The sequence below is a fragment of the Podarcis gaigeae genome, assembly GCF_964106915.1.
Source record: "Podarcis gaigeae genome assembly, chromosome: 11".
Lineage (NCBI taxonomy): Eukaryota > Metazoa > Chordata > Lepidosauria > Squamata > Lacertidae > Podarcis > Podarcis gaigeae.
This window is the reverse complement of record NC_139687.1, coordinates 21,068,194-21,089,040: the sequence shown is the minus strand read 5'-3', so window position 1 is coordinate 21,089,040 and position 20,847 is coordinate 21,068,194. Positions and strand designations below refer to the sequence as shown.

The following is a 20,847-nucleotide window of genomic DNA, read 5'->3' as shown; positions in this document are numbered from 1 at the left end:
CTTTGCTTGGTTGTAGTTTTCTTTTGACTCCAATTGACCTCCACAAAATTGGCTAGGTGACCTTGACCCCTTTTTCTTATTTCAGAGAAAAATAGAGCCATTACACTTTCTATTGGAAGGCTTGGTTGTTCACTTTCATTTTTCCCTCATCGGCTTTTAATGTGAGACAGGCAGCCACGGGAAATCACTTCTGATACGCCAACTTGGTCAGGTTTTCAGCTGGTGCTGTTTGGTATAGCTCCAACACAAGTCAATGCTTTGCTTAAAAGTGTGTCTAAAACTGAATTTTTAAAAATAGTGAAAGAAACCTAGTTTCAGTAAATGAAGGCTTGCAAAACTCCATAACTGAGATTGCAACTTTACTAAGCCGTCAAGGGAAGCGTTGAATCAACAGTTCACTTCTTACTTCAGTACCTTAAATTACTGTAATATACCCACAAGTCACTTCAATGTCACACAAAACAATGTTTTGGGAAGTGCCCAAGTCACACTTCTGTGTTTGTACAGTAGTAGTTTGTACAGTTTTAAATTTTGTTATACTTGTATCGGGTACAAATTGTAGGGTTTGCTGCATAGCACACTATGCATATGGGCTTCCCCTTTGCAGACATGCATGACCAAAGACCAATCTCAATCTCAATCCTTTATTGGCCTATAGACAAAATTCTGAAAGGTTCAGTACAAGAAGGCTACTCAGCAAAATCTGCACCTAACAATTCAACAGAAGTATACTGTAGTGTCCAGATCAAGTGAAGTAATACTGCCACGCTATTCTGCCTTGGTCAGACCACACCTGGAATACAGTGTCCAATTTTGGGCACCACAATTTAAGAAGGATATTAGACAAGCTGGAATGTGTGCAGAGGAGGGCAACCAAGATGATCAAGGGTCTGGAAGCCAAGCCTTATGAGGAACGGTTCAGGGAGGTGGATATGTTTAGCCTGGAAAAGAGAAGACTGTGAAGAGATATGATAGCCATCTTCAAATATCTCAAGGGTTGTCACATGGAAGATGCAGCAAGCTTGTTTTCTCCTGCTATGGAGGATAGGACTCAAACCAATGGCTTCAAGTTACAAGAAAGGAGATTCCGACTAAACATCAGGAAGAACTTTCTGACAGCAAGAGGTGTTCGACAGTGGAAAGGTCTCCCTCGGGAGGTTGTGGACTCTTCTTCCTTGGAGGATTTTAAGCAGAGGTTGGGTGGCCATCTGTCACGGATGCTTGAGCTGAGATTCCTGCTTTTCAGGGGGTTGGACTAGATGACCGATGGGTCCCTTCCAATTCTATGATTCTAAGTGAATCAGGTGGTTAATGAAGAAAGACCTCAGTGGCAAAACCCTGGTTATGGCATATCCTTCCCAGTAACGTATGTTCCCTGCACCACCTTTATGTTCTCTTCAGCACTAGTTGAAGAAATTTTTGTTCACTCAGGCTTTAAACACCTTGTTGTCTTACAATCTGGGCTTCTAAAGTTAGTAGTTTTTATTGTATATCTGTGTTCTTAATAGTTTTATTTCTTCCTCTTCTAGAAAGCACTGTTTTTGTGCTGCTTTTCACTGTTTATATTTTTAAAAATAGCATTATTGTGTTAAGAATAGCATTATTGTGTTCTTAATTATTTCTTTCTCTTCTAGAAAGCACTGTTTTTGTGCTGCTTTTCACTGTTTATATTTTTAAAAATAGCATTATTGTGTTAAGAATAGCATTATTGTGTTAAAATAGTATTATTGTATTAAAAACAAAAAAAGCAGAGAACTTAACTTAAAAGGCAGCCAGATACCCTTCACAAATGGTTGCTCTTTGACTCTAAAACTCTAGTGTGGAGTTTGGATTGTGCTCAGCTACACACTACAACTTAAGTTTTGTATCAGTTGCAAGATTGACTGAGACCCAGAAAGAAAGTATCTGGATCATATCTTGAAATGTTTGCCGAGGCTTTGTTCCAAGTTTAACTGATTTTGAGACTGGCGGTCCTCAATCCGATCTACTTGGGCTTGGAAATATTACTTATGTTCAGTTTTGTATTGTTAGGTAATGCTATTGAAAAACAAAGAGAGCCTGGAAAGCGGTTGTGATTTGTGAATTTTCTGGCATAGTTATGCTCTTAACAGGCCAAGGCTGGTGAACATTAACTATGAAGCTCTCCCCTTAGCAGACGTTGATCGGTACGAGTGGTTGAACAGACCAGACTCATTTTCCATCAAGTGATGAAGTGGGACCAGCTGGCATTTTGCCCAAAATACATCAGAATCACTCTTTGAAACCCAAAGGGGTGGCTTAATGGTCAAAACCTGGGATTGAAACTACTAGACTTTCTGGAGCCATAGGTCTCCCTGAGATGACAGCTCATCTTTTTAAAAACAGTGCAGATATGTTATCATGTAATATTCTACCCAGGAATCTTTGGGGGGTTGTACTTTTAGGGCCAGAATTGTTCTGCTATCATTATGATGCAAGTACCACAGTGCCTTAGGAGTATGTTACAGGAGCCTATTATATCATGTTCAAGTTACATAAGAGGGCCAGTTAAGTCAAGAGATCCCTCCAGCTGTTTATTGCCCACATTTGTTTCCCTCTGTGAACTCTGGGTTATTTTAAAATAATGCTGAATAAAATGCAGATACCACTCTTTTCTGTACTCACACATGCACAACGTCCCTTAAATGTGGTGTGCAGACCCAGGAAGGGGCCATAGTTGTGCAAATGCAGAAACAGTATTCTGCACCCGAAATAAGAAACTAGGAAGGCACCTGTTGATAGATGGGCAGGTAGAAAAACTTCAGGGAAGGAATGAAATAATACTGAAGCAAAGCCAGTTCAACATGCAGTTATTGAATATGTTTTCATAATTCAACAGTTTTGAAAAGACATCTGATGAATGTTTAATCTGATGAATGCCTAGGACCCTCGTAACTATGGGACCACCTCTCCTGGTATGTCCCACGGAGGACCTTACGGTCTTCAAACAAAAACATCTTGGAGGTCCCAGGCTACAGAGAGGTTCGGCTGGCCTCAACCAGAGCCAGGGCTTTTTCGGCTGTGGCCCCAATCTGGTGGAACACTCTGTCACAAGAGACTAGGGCCCTGCAGGACTTGACATCTTTCCGCAGGGCCTGCAAGACAGAGCTGTTCCACCAGGCCTTTGGCCAAGGCACAGTCTGACCCCCTCCTTTGGTAATCCTCATAGAACTCTAGCCCAATGGTTGCCATTAATCTGATTTGAACTGATTTTATAATGAACTGATTTTATAATGTTGTATCATTTTGCTGTTGTTAGCCGCTCTGAGCCCGGCTTCGGCTGGGGAGGGCGGGATATAAATTCTTCTTCTTCTTCTTCTTCTTCTTCTTCTTCTTCTTCTTCTTCTTCTTCTTCTTCTTCTTCATGATGAAGATGAACAATATCTGTATGGATAAAGGCTTCTGAAATTGAATAGTGCCCTCTTGAAATAACCATGCTGTAAGATCTGGACTCCCTCCATGCAGACTGAAGGTGCAAATAGGTGAATAAATCATATTTCTTAAAGCTACAGCAGTCTCTGCCATGTCTCGATTCTCCAAAGGAACACAGATCCTAGGAACCTTCTTTTCTCTTGCAGAGAGTAAAGCTGGCACCCAACTTTTATAACAACCACCACCTATGTGTTGTACCCAGTGCTTTTGGGGGGGGGGCAAACACACAGGGGTACACACACCCTAAACATTTTGTGAATCTACGTTTGGCCACATTGAGGGGCAGTATTTCAATATGAGTAGGAAAATGAGAGCACCCCTGGACATATTTTTAATATATAAAAGCACCTACTGAGAAGTTCCATTAGAAAAGCAATTGTACCAAAAGGAATTATTGTGAAAATAAGAAATATTTCAAGGGGGGCCCCGCCACATTTTGTCCCCGCTCAGGGCACCCTGTCCCCCAAATCCGCCCCTGCTGGGTATTATTACTGTATTCCTAAAGGATGCTCTCCCGCATCCTTCAGAAGCTTCACCTGTATTCCTAAACAGTGACCCATTGGCGTAAAGTGATCTGGCATATGCGAGCTAAGGACTGCGCCGCCTGGCGGACAGAGAAGGAGACGCTCCGCTCTCCGTCCCGCTTTGCGAAAGCATCTCCGACGCTAAACCTGTGGGGGGCGGGGTTGAAGTCAAAAGGCGGAGCTAGCTCGAAGCAGCCTGAGCCGGGATTGGCTCTCGGCTTTAGCTGCCTGGCTATTGGCTGGGCGGGGACAGTATGATCGACAGCGACCAAGATGGCGGCGCCCACTGTTATTCCGGATACCGTCAGGTAGGGTCTGCTTTGCTGCGTCTTCCCTTGTGGGTCTGCCAAAGGCGCCGACAACCCCGTTTCTCCCTTTAAATATGACACGGGCAGCCCTTGAAACGGCGCCTTGGAACGGTTTCCAAAGCCAAGTAAAAGTAGTAAAAACAAAGTGGTGTCTGGGCATGTGCAGGTTTCTTTCCCCGCACCAGCGTTACCTACCTAGTGGGGGACTGAGGCTGGGTCTCCGCAGCTGCAGGCTTGCCGGTATTCCTGTGCCTGAACAGTTCCGTGGCAACCGGGGTTGCTGTTGTGCACACGGTTATTGGGGAGCAAACTCCTCTGGACTCAGCGGGTCTTGGTTTCCGAGACGTCCATCAAATTGTGCTGCAAAGAAAACCTATTGCTGATTCCCCCCCGCGCTTAGCATAGAAGTGCAGTGGTAGGAAAAGTAACAGCATTTGCTGTTGAATAGCCTGTGGTGTGTGTAGAGCAACGAACCAAAGAAAAAAGCAATAGCAGTAATGAGCTCAGTGACACACACTTTTAGGCAGGGCGGAGGATGGTATGCTGGTTGAGAAGCAGGAACTAGACAGCCCAAAACCAGATGTAAAATTCTGCTTGGGTATAACCTCCTCCAAGTCCTTTGTTCGCAGTTTCAGCATTTTTAATTTCTAGCTTCCCAGAAGCATAACATAAATCCCTGTATATTTTGTATAAACTAAGCCATTTAGTATTCCATTATTACATCCATCAAAACTTATTTAAATTTAAATTTATCTTAATTCTGCCCATGTTTTCAAATGTACAGAATTCCCCCCCTCATATATTCAATTAACATTTTAAATAAAGTGGTAATTCCTGATCAGGAGACTGTTTCTTTTCTTTCCTTCGGCGTCTGCGTCTCTGGTGGAAGGTTTTTCCACAACATCTGTGTGTTGAGGAACTTTGCCTGGGAAAGTAGGCAGCCCTTTTCATTGTTGTTTAAACCTCTTCCTGGCATCAGAAAAGAGCAGAGAAAAACTTATTTTGCCCACCAGGTCCATTGTCTTTAACTGATTCTTGCCATCCTCTCTTCCCCTTTTCTAGTGTTCGAAAGGCTGTGTCCCTCATCAATGCTATTGACACGGGAAAGTTCTCTCGGTTGCTCTCCCGCATCCTTCAGAAGCTTCACCTAAAGGTTTGTATACAGAGAGAGAAAATAACTGCACAATGCACAGTGAAATCTCTTAAGTTGGTAGTATCCATGGGCTACAATTGAGTATAGATTCCAGAAAAGTACAATACAATTGCTTGTCCAAGTGTCTCTGCCAATGGGAGCTTTCCTCTGAGAGCTCTGTAAAGGCAATATTTTCTGCTGGGAGGAACACCTGGGGAAAAACCATTCAGTAGATGTTTCACAGGTTTTTTAGCTTTGCGGGCACACTGATGGGGTTAAAAAATGCTGCTGTGGTCTGCTTTGCTCTCCTTCAGGCAATTTTATTTTGTGAACCACCCTGAGACATGCATGTATAGGGTAGTATATAAATTTAATTACTACTACTTCTACTACCACCAATAATAATTATTATTCCACTCTCATGGAAAATGGCTGAAAGCTAGTTCAATGACAGCCAGAGGATGAAGTTGGAAGAGATGGGAATGGGAGAGGGAGCTATATAAAAGATGGTGACTCCTGTTTGAAGCTCTGGATAATAATAATAAGCTAGGTGGAACCAGTGGACTGACTCAGTGTAAGACAGCTTTTGCCAATATAATTGACATTTATGCTGTTTGTGAAAAGGCATGAGACCAATCAATCTAGTGAATAAAATAGTATCTTAATTTTTGGTAAATGGGAATCTTTTTATTTCAGGCTGAGAGTACTTTCACAGAAGAGGAGGAAGAAAAGCTTCAAGCCGCTTTTTCAGTGGAGAAGCAAGATCTCCATCTTGTCCTTGAAACCATTGCGTTCATTTTGGAACAGGTATCTTCTATTATAGTTCTATACTTTCAGTAAAAGGATGCAAAGTATAAGGGATAATCCTCCTCCTTTAAGGTACTGCATCATTAAAAACACTTGGGATTGCTTCTTCGTGCTTTAAGATTCCTGTACCTGCATGCTTATTAGTGAGTAAGCTGCATTAATCAGAATGGAACCTACCTTCCAAGAAAACATGCATAGGATTGTGATCTAAATTGGGATGATCTGGGTTTGTAATTCAGAATCCTGTGTGTGTGTGCGTGCACACATGTCACACATGTAGTCTTCCCTGTTTCTTGCAGTGGTATATATAATGGTGTGCTGTAGTGCATGGGACTGAAGAACATATACCATATGTTAACTGGGATAGGTGCATAGGAAGAAATAATAGAGCTGCAATTTGTTCCTGTTACGCAGGCTTCCTCAACCTCGGCCCTCCAGATGTTTTGAGACTACACTTCCCAGCATCCCTGACCACTGGTCCTGCTAGCTAGGGATCATGGGAGCTGAAGGCCAAAAACATCTGGAGGGCTATTAGGCATGTAAATAGGTTTACAAGTAATACAACATCCTGATCCTAAACATTGACTTAAGTAGAATTTTATCCTGGTACTGTATATCATGTGTCAATTGTACAAGTTCTTTCCAGACAATCGGTTTGCCCTGCAACAAATGTGCAGCTAATCATTTCAAGGGTTCCTACAACTTTAAAGTATCCTTTCTGTCGCAGAAATATTTTGTTGTTAGAAACATTCTGTTCTTCCTTCAGCCAGTGCCCTCATTGCTGTTGTAAATTTTCTGCTAACCTTTTTTGTGCATTTTGGACATACCCACCTTGACTTAAATAATGAACTGTGAGTGTCAAATATTTACCATCACTTGGGTTGTTTTTTTTTATAATATTTTTTATTAATTTTATGAAATACAGAAAAAAGAATAAAGAGCATATTATAAAAGTAGAGAAAGAAAGTTACAAATTTTCTTATTCTTTTTTCCAAATCTACTGGACTTCCCCGCGTCCTCCCAACCCTGCATTCTCTGTAATACATAACATCTGCAATTTGTTAACTTGTTTCAATACTTATTGTATCTTCCCATCACTTGGGTTGTTTAGCATGTTGTCTAGTGTATCAGCTAGGGAAATGTGTGTATTGCATTATTTTTCTTTTTTTCTTTTTTACAGGCTGTTTATCACAACTTGAAGCCAACTGTTCTGCAACAGCAGTTGGAGCATTCCAAAGTGGATCACGACAAAGCAGAAGTGTTTGCCACCACATGGGCTGCTGCAGGTCCAGAGACGGTGGAAAAGTTCAGACAGAGGACTTTGTCACCTCAGAAGGTAACAGTTACAGAAACATATAGAAAATACCTTTCCATTGGGACAAAGGGTACACAGTAAATGGTGAATGTGATGCATATGAGCTAAGAACTAGGTGTGTGCCAAAATTGAAAGAAATATTTTAATAGTGAAAACCTAGATTTCATTGCTAGCCAAGCAATGTAAACATTCTAGTGTGTGTACATACATATGCATGAGTCATTTTTGAGAGTTTGACACATTATGTTCAAAAAACAGCAACAAACCTTGCTTTGAACCCATTGTAGAGAATCCAGTAGTTTACGTGACTGGCTTTTTGGTTGAATAAGATACTTGGCTGGTGTAAGAGAGTACAGCATTAAATGATTCAAATAAGGCAATGAAACCATTTATTTAAGAATAACATATTGCATAGTATTATCGGTAGATGTGGTTACTGGTTGAATTGTGAAATGTACTTGGGCAATGTGCCCAAGTTTCCTTAAGGCAACACGTACATGTAGCAAGATCAGAGCGTTTATTTATTTATTTGTTTGTTCATTTATTAATGTCGCAATACATTAATAAATAATACATTCAGAGCATTCGTTTCTGTTGTATCACCACGAATCTTATTCTCTGCTGTGCCTCATCTTATTTTAATTGGTTGTCACTGTACTGATTGTTTACAGTTTTCATTCATGTACAGTTAAAAAAACATACATATGAGATGGATGCATAAGGGAGATGGGAGGAAATTAGAATGTACTGAGTATTAAAACCTGGGACCATTAAAAAAAAATAACCACCTCTGTTACTGTTAAGAGCATAATTAAGGTGACAAATGAGTTTGGAAAGGTTTAAGCAAAAACTACTCTAATGGTGCTCTATCAAGAGAGTTGTGTTTACTTCTGTGCCTCATGTGGGATAGATTGCTTCTTTAAATGCTCTTACATACCCCATTAGGCAAGAAGGCAGGAAGGGGAACATTGTATTATGAACTTTTATTATTGATCCCGTGGAGTAGCTGCCTGAGCCCAGTAGATGGTTGAAAGGCTACACACTTTTAGGGAGGCAGAAGGTCAGAGCCAGATGAAAAGGCAGGAGAATGTTAGCTTGTCCTTCGCTCTGACACACTTGTTTTTTGGGATTTTTTTAGTATTGGGTGCTATTTTAACAAGAGCTACTCTTGTATTGCCTGGGAGAAGTACCAATCTGCAGCAGGCTCCATCAGCTGTTTGTGCTCTTAGGACTCATGTCAGCTGTTCTTGCATGGAAATGCCATATGTGTGAACATGTACATGGTTTGTGACAACTTGAAAGGAAGGACTCAGATTATAGTAGAGTCGTTAATGAAATCCACAAGCCAAATCTTCTCGTTTCCCCCTGGTAATTTTTTTAGACGAAGCATCTCCCCCCCCCCCCCCGCCACTCAGCTTTCTAAAACAGTAGAAGGGAGCTGTCACCGAAGTTTCAGGGGGCTGGGTGCCCTGTAGTTTACCTATGTTTGAGCATCATGGAAAAAGTGTTGCCCTTGTCGCTCAGAAATTGCAGTAGTTGCAAGATGGCCTTTGCCATGCTAGGCTCCCCACGTATTTGCAAAGGAAATGCTTGTGAGTGTAAAGCAGCCCTTAGTTTGCTTCATGTTGCATAAGCCAGGACAGGAGGGGCTGCAAAGGGAGCTTGGGGTTGCTGGTGCTAGAAGAAATGGTGTAGGTTTGAATGCAACAAACCTAGGACTATAAAGGACGCAAGTTCAGTAAAAGGCAAGCGGGAGTCAAGGAAAGGAGGTGGGAAGGAGAATATGGGAAAGGGGCTTGAAGAGGCAGTGTTTGGAGCCCCATCAAAGGCTTTGTACATGGCCTAGGGGCAAAAGGTTGTGTGAAAAGGGATCTTTGGGGACAAGGAGGATGCCATGTGTAGCGATCACACAGGGTCTCCGGACGTTTAACGGTCTATTGATCCCTGTGCTACCACTGTGCTTGCTTCCCCGCTGCCACCAACCCGTTACTCTCGGGTAAAACACTGACTCCAGACAGTTGTTTAAATTGAACCAAATAAACAAGTTTATTTTATAAACATTAACAAGTTTATTGTTTCTCAGATAATATTCCTGTCTTAACTTTAGTTTCTTTACTGGCCTATACCTTCCTAACACCTTCTGACTGATTATCTCAACTGTTTGACTGACTCTTAACAAATTCTCTCAAATCAGACTAGCCCAACCCACAGACTTATCCTCTTTGTCTCTTCTAACTCCAGACTGTCTTCGCAACCACCCTAACTCTAACTTCCTTCTCCAAAAAAACCTCTGTGCTTAAACCTTATACACAATTAACTCCGCCCCTTGGGTTCCCATTGGTTAGTCATTTTACAATTAGTGAACCCTTTCCTTATGAACCCAGTATGATGTCACACACCTAGGAGGGCAAATGCCACACTATGCCTCTGCTTTTTGATTTGTATTTCCAAGATTGGGTACAATAATTTAAATCGGGTCGGCAAAGTTTTTGTGGCTTGGTCCGGTTCAAGGTCCCACAGACGCAACGGTGGGCTGAAGTGCGCGTGCACGCATGCGCAAACACTATTTCCAGTGCTCCTTCTGGCGCGGAGGAGGCGTGCGCAGCTTCCCATTGGCTGCGGGTGCTTCCTGCAGCCAATGGGAAGCCGGCCAGCATCGCGGCCGGTGGTCCCCGCTCTGCTCCGCGCTGGTTTAGCACAGCGCGCAGGAGCTGACCGAGTGGGCGGCAGGGGTCCATGGGCCGGTTAAGCGACCCCCATGAGGCTTAGGTTGTTGACCCCTGACTTACATGTACATTAACCTTTGCTTATTTGCATGGATAGAACACAGGACAATATTCATTCTCACTGCCTTCATTTTGTGTTCTGTGGGTGGGTGGAGGGAGGGAGGTGGAAGCAGTTATTGGCTTCAAATGGCTTCTTGTACAGGTATTTAACATAGATTAAAATCTCTGTCTGCCTGTAGCTGTTTGGAAGCATTGCGTTAGAAGCTGCCTTGAAATTAACTGGAATAAATTCAAAGCATGAGTGTTCACATTAACAGCTTGGTTAGGGGTACTGCTAATGCCAGAAGGAGCAGAACTATTAGAAGTAGATCCAGATACATGGCTAGATCTAATATAAAAATAAACGTTTAGTTTTATTTTTCTTTTGTGCTCAAGGGATGACATAATGAGGGACTGGTCTGACTGATAGTTGATTATAACAGAGATCAATACGAGATTTATTACCGTGCCATAACTTTGCGGTTGCTCTTTTTTCATTGTGCTTATACTATTGCTGTGTTAGCAATCTTTTCTTTTTTTAAAAAAAGAAGAAAAATTCATCAAAAGATGACTCTACAGCTTTAACTTTATATTAGCAGTATATATATATATTATGCTGGCAAAATTCTACTGCTAACCTGCTGAAGGTTGACACACAAAACAAAAATCCACAAAAGTTAAGTGAATGAAACCAGCCCATATTATGCTTTATAGCAGTGGTTCCCAATTAGCTAAGTACTGTGGACCTCTGCTTTTCAAAAGCCAAGCCATGGACCCCCTACTTTTGAAAATGTTGATATCTCTATGGTAGTTTTTGTTAGGTGATTGGAACCACAGACCCGTTGGGTGGCTTAAATGAACCTTCTGGGGTTCAAGGACCACCAGCTGGGAAGCACTGCTTTATAGGCTCAGATTTGCTCACCGTTCTTTTCTTGACATGATGATGTGTTGGATCCCAAGTCCTCTCCCTTTCTCCATGCCCATCGTTGCAAGCAGCAAGGCACTAAGAAACCTTATGTATTCCTAGGAATGGGGTACTGAGTGGCCCATTGTCTGCACCATAGCCACCAAATGTGATGTGATTGGTTTAAGCAGCTGCAACAGTTTGAGTCTGGGCTCCATGTCCGGAAGAAGCTTGCTACTGCTCAGATGAGATGCTTCAAGATTGGTGTTTAATGCAAATGTAGCCACTGGCTCTAGTGGTATCCCAGTTCCCAGAGATGCTTTTGACGCAGAGAATGCCAGTCCACTCCTAGAGGAAGGACAAAAGTTCATTGCTGAGTTTTCTTTAAATATGGGCTAGTAGTTTTAATGGGTGTTTGAAAAATAGGACATACAAAAAAGAATGGGGAAAATTAATCATCTCCCCAAGAGAACACTGTAAGCAAATCAAAACTTTAGCTGGACTTTAAGAACCACTTGTAAAGTAACGGGTTTTATGTACAACTTACACTTATGAGAAGTATGGAGAATATATTGATATGTAGATTATTGGTAAAAAATTGTTATTAGGACCCATGTAAGGGATGGGGGGAGGTCACGAGATTCAGAGAATCTCATGGCTTGATTATATAAAGAATTTTTGTTACCACTTTGTAATTATAAAAACTAATAAAAAATATTTCAAAAACAAAGAAAAGAAAAAGAAAAATAGGACATAGAGTAGTGAAAAAGGTCCAGTAGAAGACTCTTTTGGAAGAATCCCTTTTTGCTGAAAACGAGAAACATTTGCTGAAGAGCAGGTGATTCGTACCTTCCCATATTTTTTCTGGCAATGTCCTCTTTTCAGGAGTTTAGAGCCACTGTCTGTTTAAAGATCCTCCTGCACTAATGTTTAACGATGCTTATCGTCCTCTTTTTAGCTTGATTCCTAAAACGATGTTGGGCTTTGTCACCTTTGTCATTACTACAGAGGATGTTTTAACACTGTTATAAATCACATTAAGTTCATTTTTAAATGCATCATCTAACCTGTCTGCAGTCTCTTTCTCACTCCCCAGTCTCCTCACTTGTTCCCGCCTCTCGGGAGCATGAATCCTTCATGCGCAGATTCCTTAGTTTAAAATTGGAGCACAAATAAGAAATTTATGCAAGTGTGACTTTTCGGTGCTGGAAACAAGCGTTTCTGCCAATAGCAGCTTCCATCCAAGGTCAAATAGCACCTAGAGGAAGGGATTCTCATCAGGATCCTGAGGGAGAAATTAACCCTAACAGCCCTCCACTATGCCTGTTATTTAAGAAGAAACAAATGCAGATTTTTCTAGTTTGAGCCACTGCTGTACTCTGTCAGGTTTGGGGGGGATGGGATTGGGAGGAATATGTACCGTATTTTTCGCACCATAGGGCACACCCAGTTTTTAGGGGGGGAAATCAAGAAAAAAAATTCCCCCCTCCAGCCCCAAAGAGCAGCGTACAGGCTGCGCACAACCTCTCCCTGCCGGAGGGGTTGCGCGCGGCTATGGCACAAGCCAAGGCAGCGAGCAGGATGGATCCCGCTCGCTGTTTTGGCTTCCCCTTTAGCCCCATGCAGCCTCTCCTTGCCAGGAGAGGATGCGTGGGGCTAAAGACTCCATAGCCCCGTGCAGCCTCTCCTTGCCGGAGGGGTTGCGTGCAGCTATGGAGCAAGCCAAGCAGCAAGCGGGATGGATCCCGCTCGCTGTTTTGGTTTCCCCTTTAGCCCCTTGCAGCCTCTCCCTCCCGGAAGAGGCTGCGTGGGGCTAAAGACTCCATAGCCCCGTGCAGCCTCTCCTTGCCGGGAGTCGCTGCGCAGGGCTTTCCTGGCTTTACTGGGAGGTGGGGGGATTCACCCACCTCCCGCAAAACCGGCAGAAGGCGCGCAACTCCTTTAAAGAGATTGCGGCTTCTCCTGGATTTTCTGGGAGGTGGGAGAAGGGACTGATGCGGCCAGTCAGTCCCTTCTCCCTCCTGTGGAAAAGCCCGCAAGAGCGCACGGAGCTTGTGTGCAGCTCTTGGGGGCTTTTCCTGCCTGCCTCCCCCCTGCATTCGCTCCATAGGACGCACACACATTTTCCCTTGCTTTTTAGGAGGGGAAAAGTGCGTCCTATGGTGCGAAAAATACGGTAAACTGAATTGAAATTTATGTATCAAAAAGAGGACTGTGTAGGCCAAGAATGTGACTATAAAGTGTGTTTGTGTAGGGTAAAAAGGTAAAGGGACCCCTGACCATTAGGTCCAGTCGTGGCCGACTCTGGGGTTGCAGCGCTGATCTCGCTTTCCTGGCCGAGGGAGCCAGCATTTGTCCACAGACAGCTTCAGGGTCATGTGGCCAGCATGACTAAGCCACTTCTGGCGAACCAGAGCAGCACACGGAAACGCCGTTTACCTTCCCGCCGGAGCGGTACCTATTTATCTACTTGCACTTTGACGTGCTTTTGAACTGCTAGGTTGGCAGGAGCGGGGACCGAGCAACGGGAGCTCACCCCATCGCAGGGATTTGAACCGCCGACTTTCTGATCGGCAAGTCCTAGGCTTTGTGGTTTAACCCACAGTGCCACCAGCGTCCCTTTTGTTTGTGTAGGGTTCCCCCATGCAAAACATAGCTCTAACAGTTGTATTCTTTACGGCAACCCTGTAAAATAGGTTGATATTACTATCCCTCATAGCGTAGTTGGGGAAATGAAGGCAGAGTGAGATGGGGTGGCCTAAGGCAGAGATAAGATTCAAAGCAGAGACTGATTCGCAGTTCATTCTTTTAGCTGCTGTGCTGCACTGTTGGTTGAGGTTATCTGCTGAAGTGGTGGGCTGTTGTTCCTAAATAAAACAAAATATTGTGCGAACTGCAGTAATGAAAATGGTTCATGGCACAGGGTAGTGGAGGAAGGAAAGGGTAAATCTTTGTAGTCAACTGTTTTTATGACTTTGTACAAGTTTGCTTAAAACTGTTTTGTCATCTGTTATATATGTTAGTAGAGTCGCAGATTTTTCAAACACCTTTAATTTAGATACTGTGAGGTTATTGAGTGCCCTCATGAAAGTGTGCCATTGCTTAATGAAGGGTTACTCACTGCATATGGATATAGTTTTATTTCTATCAATGTTTAATTGCTTTTTAATTATTGTTTTTGTTTTGAGCAGTTCTTGATTTTATCTGTAAGCAGTCTTGAGTCCTGGCAGGGAAGAAGGCAGGGTATAAATATAATAATGATGATGATGATGATGATGATGATGATGATGGTACTTGCAGAAAGCAGCCTGCTGGCCAGTTTCTAGTGAGCTGCATAGTCTCTGTCGGTGTTGGGATTCCTCCAAAGAGAACTATGTAGAATTTGGTCTGATCTTGCAAATACCTTGTTCTTAAGAGTGTATGGTTGGAATACGTTGGCTGTTAAAGAGATTGTGTATGTGTGTGTGCATTGGTTTTTTGTTGTGTAAATTCGAAACACATTGGTGGACCATGGGGAGTCTTTAAAGCGGGGAGGGACATAGACCACTCAAGAATGAAGTCAGCCCTCTCCCATTCTAATGGAATACTTAAGCACTGTCTGATAAGTTATTGCTTCTGGGAAATGATTTTGAACTATGTAATTCTACATATTAGGTGTGATAATTTTGCACGCACACATTCAAAAAATAAAGCCCCAGCCTTAAAACTTGTGTTTGGTAAGAGACCTGCTGTATGTAACAATATATTGTTGTATAACATTTTTTCAAAAGCAAATCTCTGTAAAAAATAATTTTGCTTACTTGGAGGGTTCCTTAATTCTCAGCATGTGTTAAGTAACCCACTTCTCTATGCCTATATGCCTTGTCCCATTTTATTGCGATCATATATCATGTACTCTTAACAGTCAGAATTGGATGGACTCTATTATATTCAATCTTCCTTTCAATAAAATAAATAGGTAAGCCATTCTGAAGCCCCAGGCAGCATATGGTACATTAATCAAAGATTTTGAAAGCATAGCTGTACTTCTAGAAATGTGGGGTGAAAACTCCACTTGAATTGCACGGGAAAATCAGACTGTCCAATCTATGAAAAGGTTACTTGTGTTTTCCTTTGCTTGCAGTGTAATTTGTGATATTTTTTAAAGTGTGCGTTAAATCTGAATATATGTTTTTTCTAATAGTTTTCAGTGCCATTGTGGTAAAATAACCATACGTCAAAGAAAGTGTAGTTGTGAGGAAAACCTGTGTTCCATGCACAGCAATGCTCGCATGGTGTACAGTGGTACCTCAGGTTAAGTACTTAATTTGTTCTGGAGGTCCGTTCTTAACCTGAAGCACCACTTTAGCTAATGGGGCCTCCCGCTGCTGCCACACCGCCGGAGCACAATTTCTGTTCTCACCCTGAAGCAAAGTTCTTAACCCAAGGTACTATTTATGGGTTAGCGGAGCCTGTAACATGAAGCGTATGTAACCTGAAGCGTATTACCATGAAGCGTCTGTAACCCGAGGTACCACTGTATTGACACAACATCACATTTCATGAGTTGGGGATGGTAGAAAAGGGAGCCAGCATGATACAGTCAAAGAGCTTCTGAAATGGCTGATAAACGTGTGGAATTGTTTATGCCACAAAAGGAATTGTTGTTATTTGTATTATTTGTTATTTGTATTTATGAATTTCTCTTCCACCAAGGGACCTTAGGGTGATTCACAGCAAAATATTCATAAAACAACAATTCTTTAAACCTGCTCAAACCACAGAGTCAATAAGTGAATAAAAAACCTTGGCTATTAGATGTGGTTTGTTTGGAGCAAAACAAACCATGGTCTCTGGGTTGGACATAATGTTAACTCGGGGATCATGGCTTGTTTCTTCTGTGAGCAAAGCGGCCAATATCTGTGCATTCATTATAAACTTTCATTATGGTTTACAATGACATGTGCGCAAGATATATTGTGGCTTGTGTGTCAGAAATGAAACATGTTTTGAGATCACTAAAACCAGGATGGAAAAATGATTATGTGACACTAATACCTTTGTATGAAGTCTTGTTCTGACAAGAACATTCCATCTTTCATCTCCTTATTTCTATAGGAGACAACTATACTTGTAAAACAGAGACATATTAACATTAATAAGGTCAAATGTTTTATTTCTCATATAGTGGAAGCCCCAGGGCTACACTGGTAACTTTTCACTGAAAGTCTAAGCCTAGCTTTTTTTAAAAAGTTATCAATTCTATCTCAAACTTTTAGCAAATTTGAAGCTTTAAATATCCTGATTTACAGTATTTAAACTGGTACACCATATGGTGTTCTTGTTTGATTTTCCCCTGTGGAAGTCGCACATTTAAATAAATGTGATACATGAATGAAAACATTTATAAATAGCCTGGCTTTCAAGTATTTACATAAAAATAGAATTGTGGAACAGTATGGCTATGAGGACCCAGTTGCCTTTTAGACAATGACCCAGGATCCTCTGGGGCCAAACGGATTCTGAGAGATTACGGTAACTCATTTAGCAAAATACTGTTTGCAGCTAGCAGTAGTACCACTTGCTCACATAATCAAAATTGTCTAAGGGATGGTTAATATTGTAATGGGAACCCGAATTCTCTACCCACATACTCTGGCCTACTGTTTCTGTTTTATTCATACTCACCCAGAGAATAAAAATCTCCCTTTTGAACTTTATAGAACTTGATGGAAACAATAAATATGGCCCAGCAAATAATACCAGTTTCCCCCTCCCTTTTAAATAGGTCTATATCTATATCATATATATCTATATATCTCTCTCTCTATAAAGTTTTTGTTTCCTGTAAAAATAACAATGGTGTTTGCCATGTGATACTTGCTTACAGAAATGTTTGGAAATAGAACACAGAAAAATCCTTAGGTTTAAAAATCGGTACATCATTTTAAAGTTTGCAACTTTGCCTTCAGGATTGCATTTTGATCGGCTCAAGGAAACGGCTTTTGAATCATGCGCTTAGCTCGGCAAACAAAAAAATGGCTGACCAGTCAGGGATCTATAAATATATTTTCATTGCTAGAATAAAGGTAAAGGTAAAGGACCCCTGGACAGTTAAGCCCAGTCAAAGGTGACTATGGGGTTGCGGCGCTCATCTAGCTTTCAGGCTGAGGGAGCCACCGTTTGTCCACAGACAGCTTTCTGGGTCATGACTAAACTGATTCTGGTGCAACGGGACACCTTGATGAGTGCCAGAGCGCATGGAAATGCTGTTTACCTTCCCACCACAGTGGTACCTATTTATCTACTTGCACTGGCATGCTTTCGAACTGCTAGCTTGGCAGAAGCTGAGACAGAGCATCGGGAGCTCCCCTGTCATGTGGATTTGAACAGCTGACCTTCTGATCAGCAAGCCCAAGAGTCTCAGTGGTTTAGACCACAGCACCACTAGTGTGCACCTCATTGCTAGAAGCCAGTAGCTTTGACTGAATGCACATAGGAAGCAGTTTGGCTGATTTGAGAAGGCCCTGTTTTCACATTGTAGCCTCTCTAGCACAGGCACTTTTTATCTTTGCAGCTCTCACAGTTAATACCTTTGAGAACTAGGAACTAGCAAGCATCATTTGTGGTTTGTGGTTTTAATCACAATTGCATACTTTTAGGGTGCTTGAAGTCTATCCTCATGAATAGGGTGATTGTCCTAGAATAAGCATTATCTGTTACTTCATATAATTGCAGTGAAAACGAGCCAGGCTTTAGGTTAAGGAAGAACTGAGTAAAGTTTCTAGAAGTGTGTTTTTTGCAGTCTGTAGGCTGTCTGCATTTGCTTAGGGAGTGATAGCACCAGCCTTGAAAGCTAAAACATTGGTTACCTGGGTGGTTGTGGCATATCTTCTTTTAATTTGCATTTGTGTTTCCTAGCTTGAGTCAGTTGGATGGCAGCTTAACCTTCAGATGGCTCAATCAACCCAAGCAAAACAAAAATCTCCTCAAGCTGTTTTAGAACTTGGAATGAGCAGCGAAGATTCAAAGGTAAGAAGCCTCATCTCATAGCCATTGTTGCTGGTGATGATTCAGCTGGCTCCAGTTTTCCGATATCAAATATAGGTAACAAATTTAAATAGGCCTTGGTGTGTAGAGCTGCTGAGGTATCATTGCCCTGCTGAATGATCTGGGTTTCATGATTCTTATATGTCTGTCATGCAGGGAAACTCTTCTCTTGTTTTTGTAGTGAATTACTGTATTAGGGCTTTCTTTGGGTCATTAAGGTGGAAGATGCATCAAAACCATTACATATAATATTTATTTACATTGCCATTTTCAGATTTAAAGAGTATACCCTTAACCATCCAATTCAACCGTTGCAGCAGTTCAAAATACCTTTTTAATAAATATTATGAATGGCGCTGATTGTTGATTGAATCACAGAACTCTCACCTTCTTGAGCCTCTTCAGAAGAATACCATGGTCTGTAGTCTCGAAAGCTGCTGAGGGGTCAAGAAGAAAGAGAAAGTTGACACTCCCCCCATCCCCCCCAAACAAATGCCATCAGCCACAGCAACTAAGGCAATTTCAGTGTCCTGAATTGGCCTGAAACCCAAAAACGATCCAGATATTCAGTGTCCTCCAAACATGCCTGAAACTGGACACACACACACACACACACACACACACTGAGCACCTTGCCCCAAAAGGGGACATTTGCCACTGAACAATAGTGGGCACTTCTGAGTCCAGGAAAGTCCTCTTCTGGAATGGATGCATCACTGCTTCCAAGGTTAAGTACAAATAAATAAAATAAATAAAATAAATACTACAATATCTTAACCATAATACAAAGATTACACAATCCTAAAGAGCACTCAGCACATTTGAGATAATAGTCGATACCCATTACAATGAGCTTCAATTTAGAAATATAAACCGTACCAATCTGTGCAGCTGAATTTGTGTTTGGGGAATGAGAACCACTTATTACTGATGTTCCTGTCTCCTTTTCTGTCCTTTCTGACCCTTTCCCAAAATAGTCGACCATCATTACCTACATATTCAGGACTTCTGTAAAATGAATGGCATATTGCGTGTTCTTATAGCATCATCCTGATGCTGAACTCTAGAGCTCAGCACAGTCCCGTCTTTTGACCTTATGGGATGCCACAGGACCAATCCTAGGAAAAATGCCTATTGCCATCCTCTGTGATCTCCCTTTTCGAAGTGGGGAGATTTCTTCCAGAATAGCCCCTCTAGCAACAGTTTCCCTCCACCATTACGAGCGTTCACAGCAAAAAGTGGAACACAGCTTTTTGGAAAGCAGCCTGTGGCTTTGCAAAGCTCTCTTATAGCCTATTGAAATGAATGCTGGTACAACTTGCCCCTTGCAGAGACATGATGTGTAACGTTTTGTACTCAAGCCCATCATTTTAAAAGGATCCTGTGAGCTCCCTTCCCAGAGAAATGGGACCTGGTAATCCTTATCACTTTTCCTATACGGATTATAAACAGGATTCTAGATTAATAGTGCCCCAACTTGCAGATTTACCTCCAGTTAAGCAGATAATCTCTTGCTGTATAAATTTTTCACTTGACGTAGGAGTTCCTTTTAAAATAAAGTGTTTTTATTATTGTTCTGGAAAGTTTCCTTGCCCTTTCCCTCAGCCAGTAGGTGTCATGCTGATTCGAATGTGCTTAGAAAGGAGTGAGGCAGCATGTTGTACTCCACCCTTTCCCAAGGCACAGTGAGAGGTCCCTCTCTTCCAGTCCTTTGTACTGAACTCTTAAGAAGAGGTGTGGTAAGCAGTGGAGCATCTTTCTGCTTTCTGAACCCTTGGAAGACTTAGTGCCATGGTAACAACATACACCCTGTTCCTCTTGCCTGTTTGAGGCGAATGTGCAGTCTTGACTTTGCAGTCATGTGGACTCTTGAGAGATGGTCACATGATCTTGGGCAAGGCCCCCCCCCCTCCTTGGGAGAATGGTAGGATCTGTGGCAACCATGAGCTTTGGCTGACTACGTGGAGCTCTGATGGCATATAATACACTTGTTCTTTTGCAGGCAGTTTTTCAGTCCTCCGTATGTTTGCAGACATGAATAACTTTCTGCGTACATTGCATCTTGAATCTTAATAAAAACCAACTGAAATAAACTTGAACTATGAAGAGCCTTTTGTAAAAGTATGTCCCCTCATTAAATGAATGCTCTGAATTATTTATTTTGAGGAATGTATAAAATGTATAAAATCTTGCTTTCAATTGCGATGAAACACTTGTGCCTTTATTCTTCTAATCCTTCTCAGCTTCCTCTTCCTCTTTTAAAGCTATGCTGTCATACATTTATTAGCTATTTATTGACCGAAATGTGTGTTGCATTGGCTCGCTAGAGGGCAGTAGTGCTCTTCCAAGTGTCTGTGTTTCTTTGACACATTGAATGCTTTTTTCCCCTCCCTCAAATAACATTGTTGAATTAGTTGTGAAGTTAGTTGTGGTGGGAAACAGTGTTTGCCTTTCTAATCTACATACAACAATACGGTTCTGTTATACCTGCCTGCTCATTTTAATGCTTTTTAAATCAATGCAATGCTTTTTTCATCAGTGGAAACCTTATTGCCCCTTTTTAAGGAATCCCAGTGGACTACATACCTAAGGAATTTCTTATTAGCTTGGACT

General features: G+C 41.9%; 1 protein-coding gene across 2 annotated transcripts in view; it reads left to right on the top strand.

The window, feature by feature from the left end:
* The first annotated feature begins 4,184 nt into the window (after positions 1–4,184).
* COMMD10 (COMM domain containing 10) overlaps positions 4,185–20,847 on the top strand; it is a 59,558-nt gene continuing 42,895 nt past the window's right edge. The window contains exons 1-5 of one of the 2 annotated variants that reach the window (XM_083702453.1): positions 4,185–4,282; positions 5,345–5,435; positions 6,111–6,221; positions 7,402–7,557; positions 18,106–18,216. In XM_083702453.1, coding sequence (XP_083558579.1) covers positions 4,248–4,282; positions 5,345–5,435; positions 6,111–6,221; positions 7,402–7,557; positions 18,106–18,216 — 504 coding nt within the window. In that variant the 5' untranslated portion in view covers positions 4,185–4,247. The remainder of the gene's footprint in view (positions 4,283–5,344; positions 5,436–6,110; positions 6,222–7,401; positions 7,558–18,105; positions 18,217–20,847) is intronic. The other variant, XM_083702454.1, reaches the window with a different exon arrangement.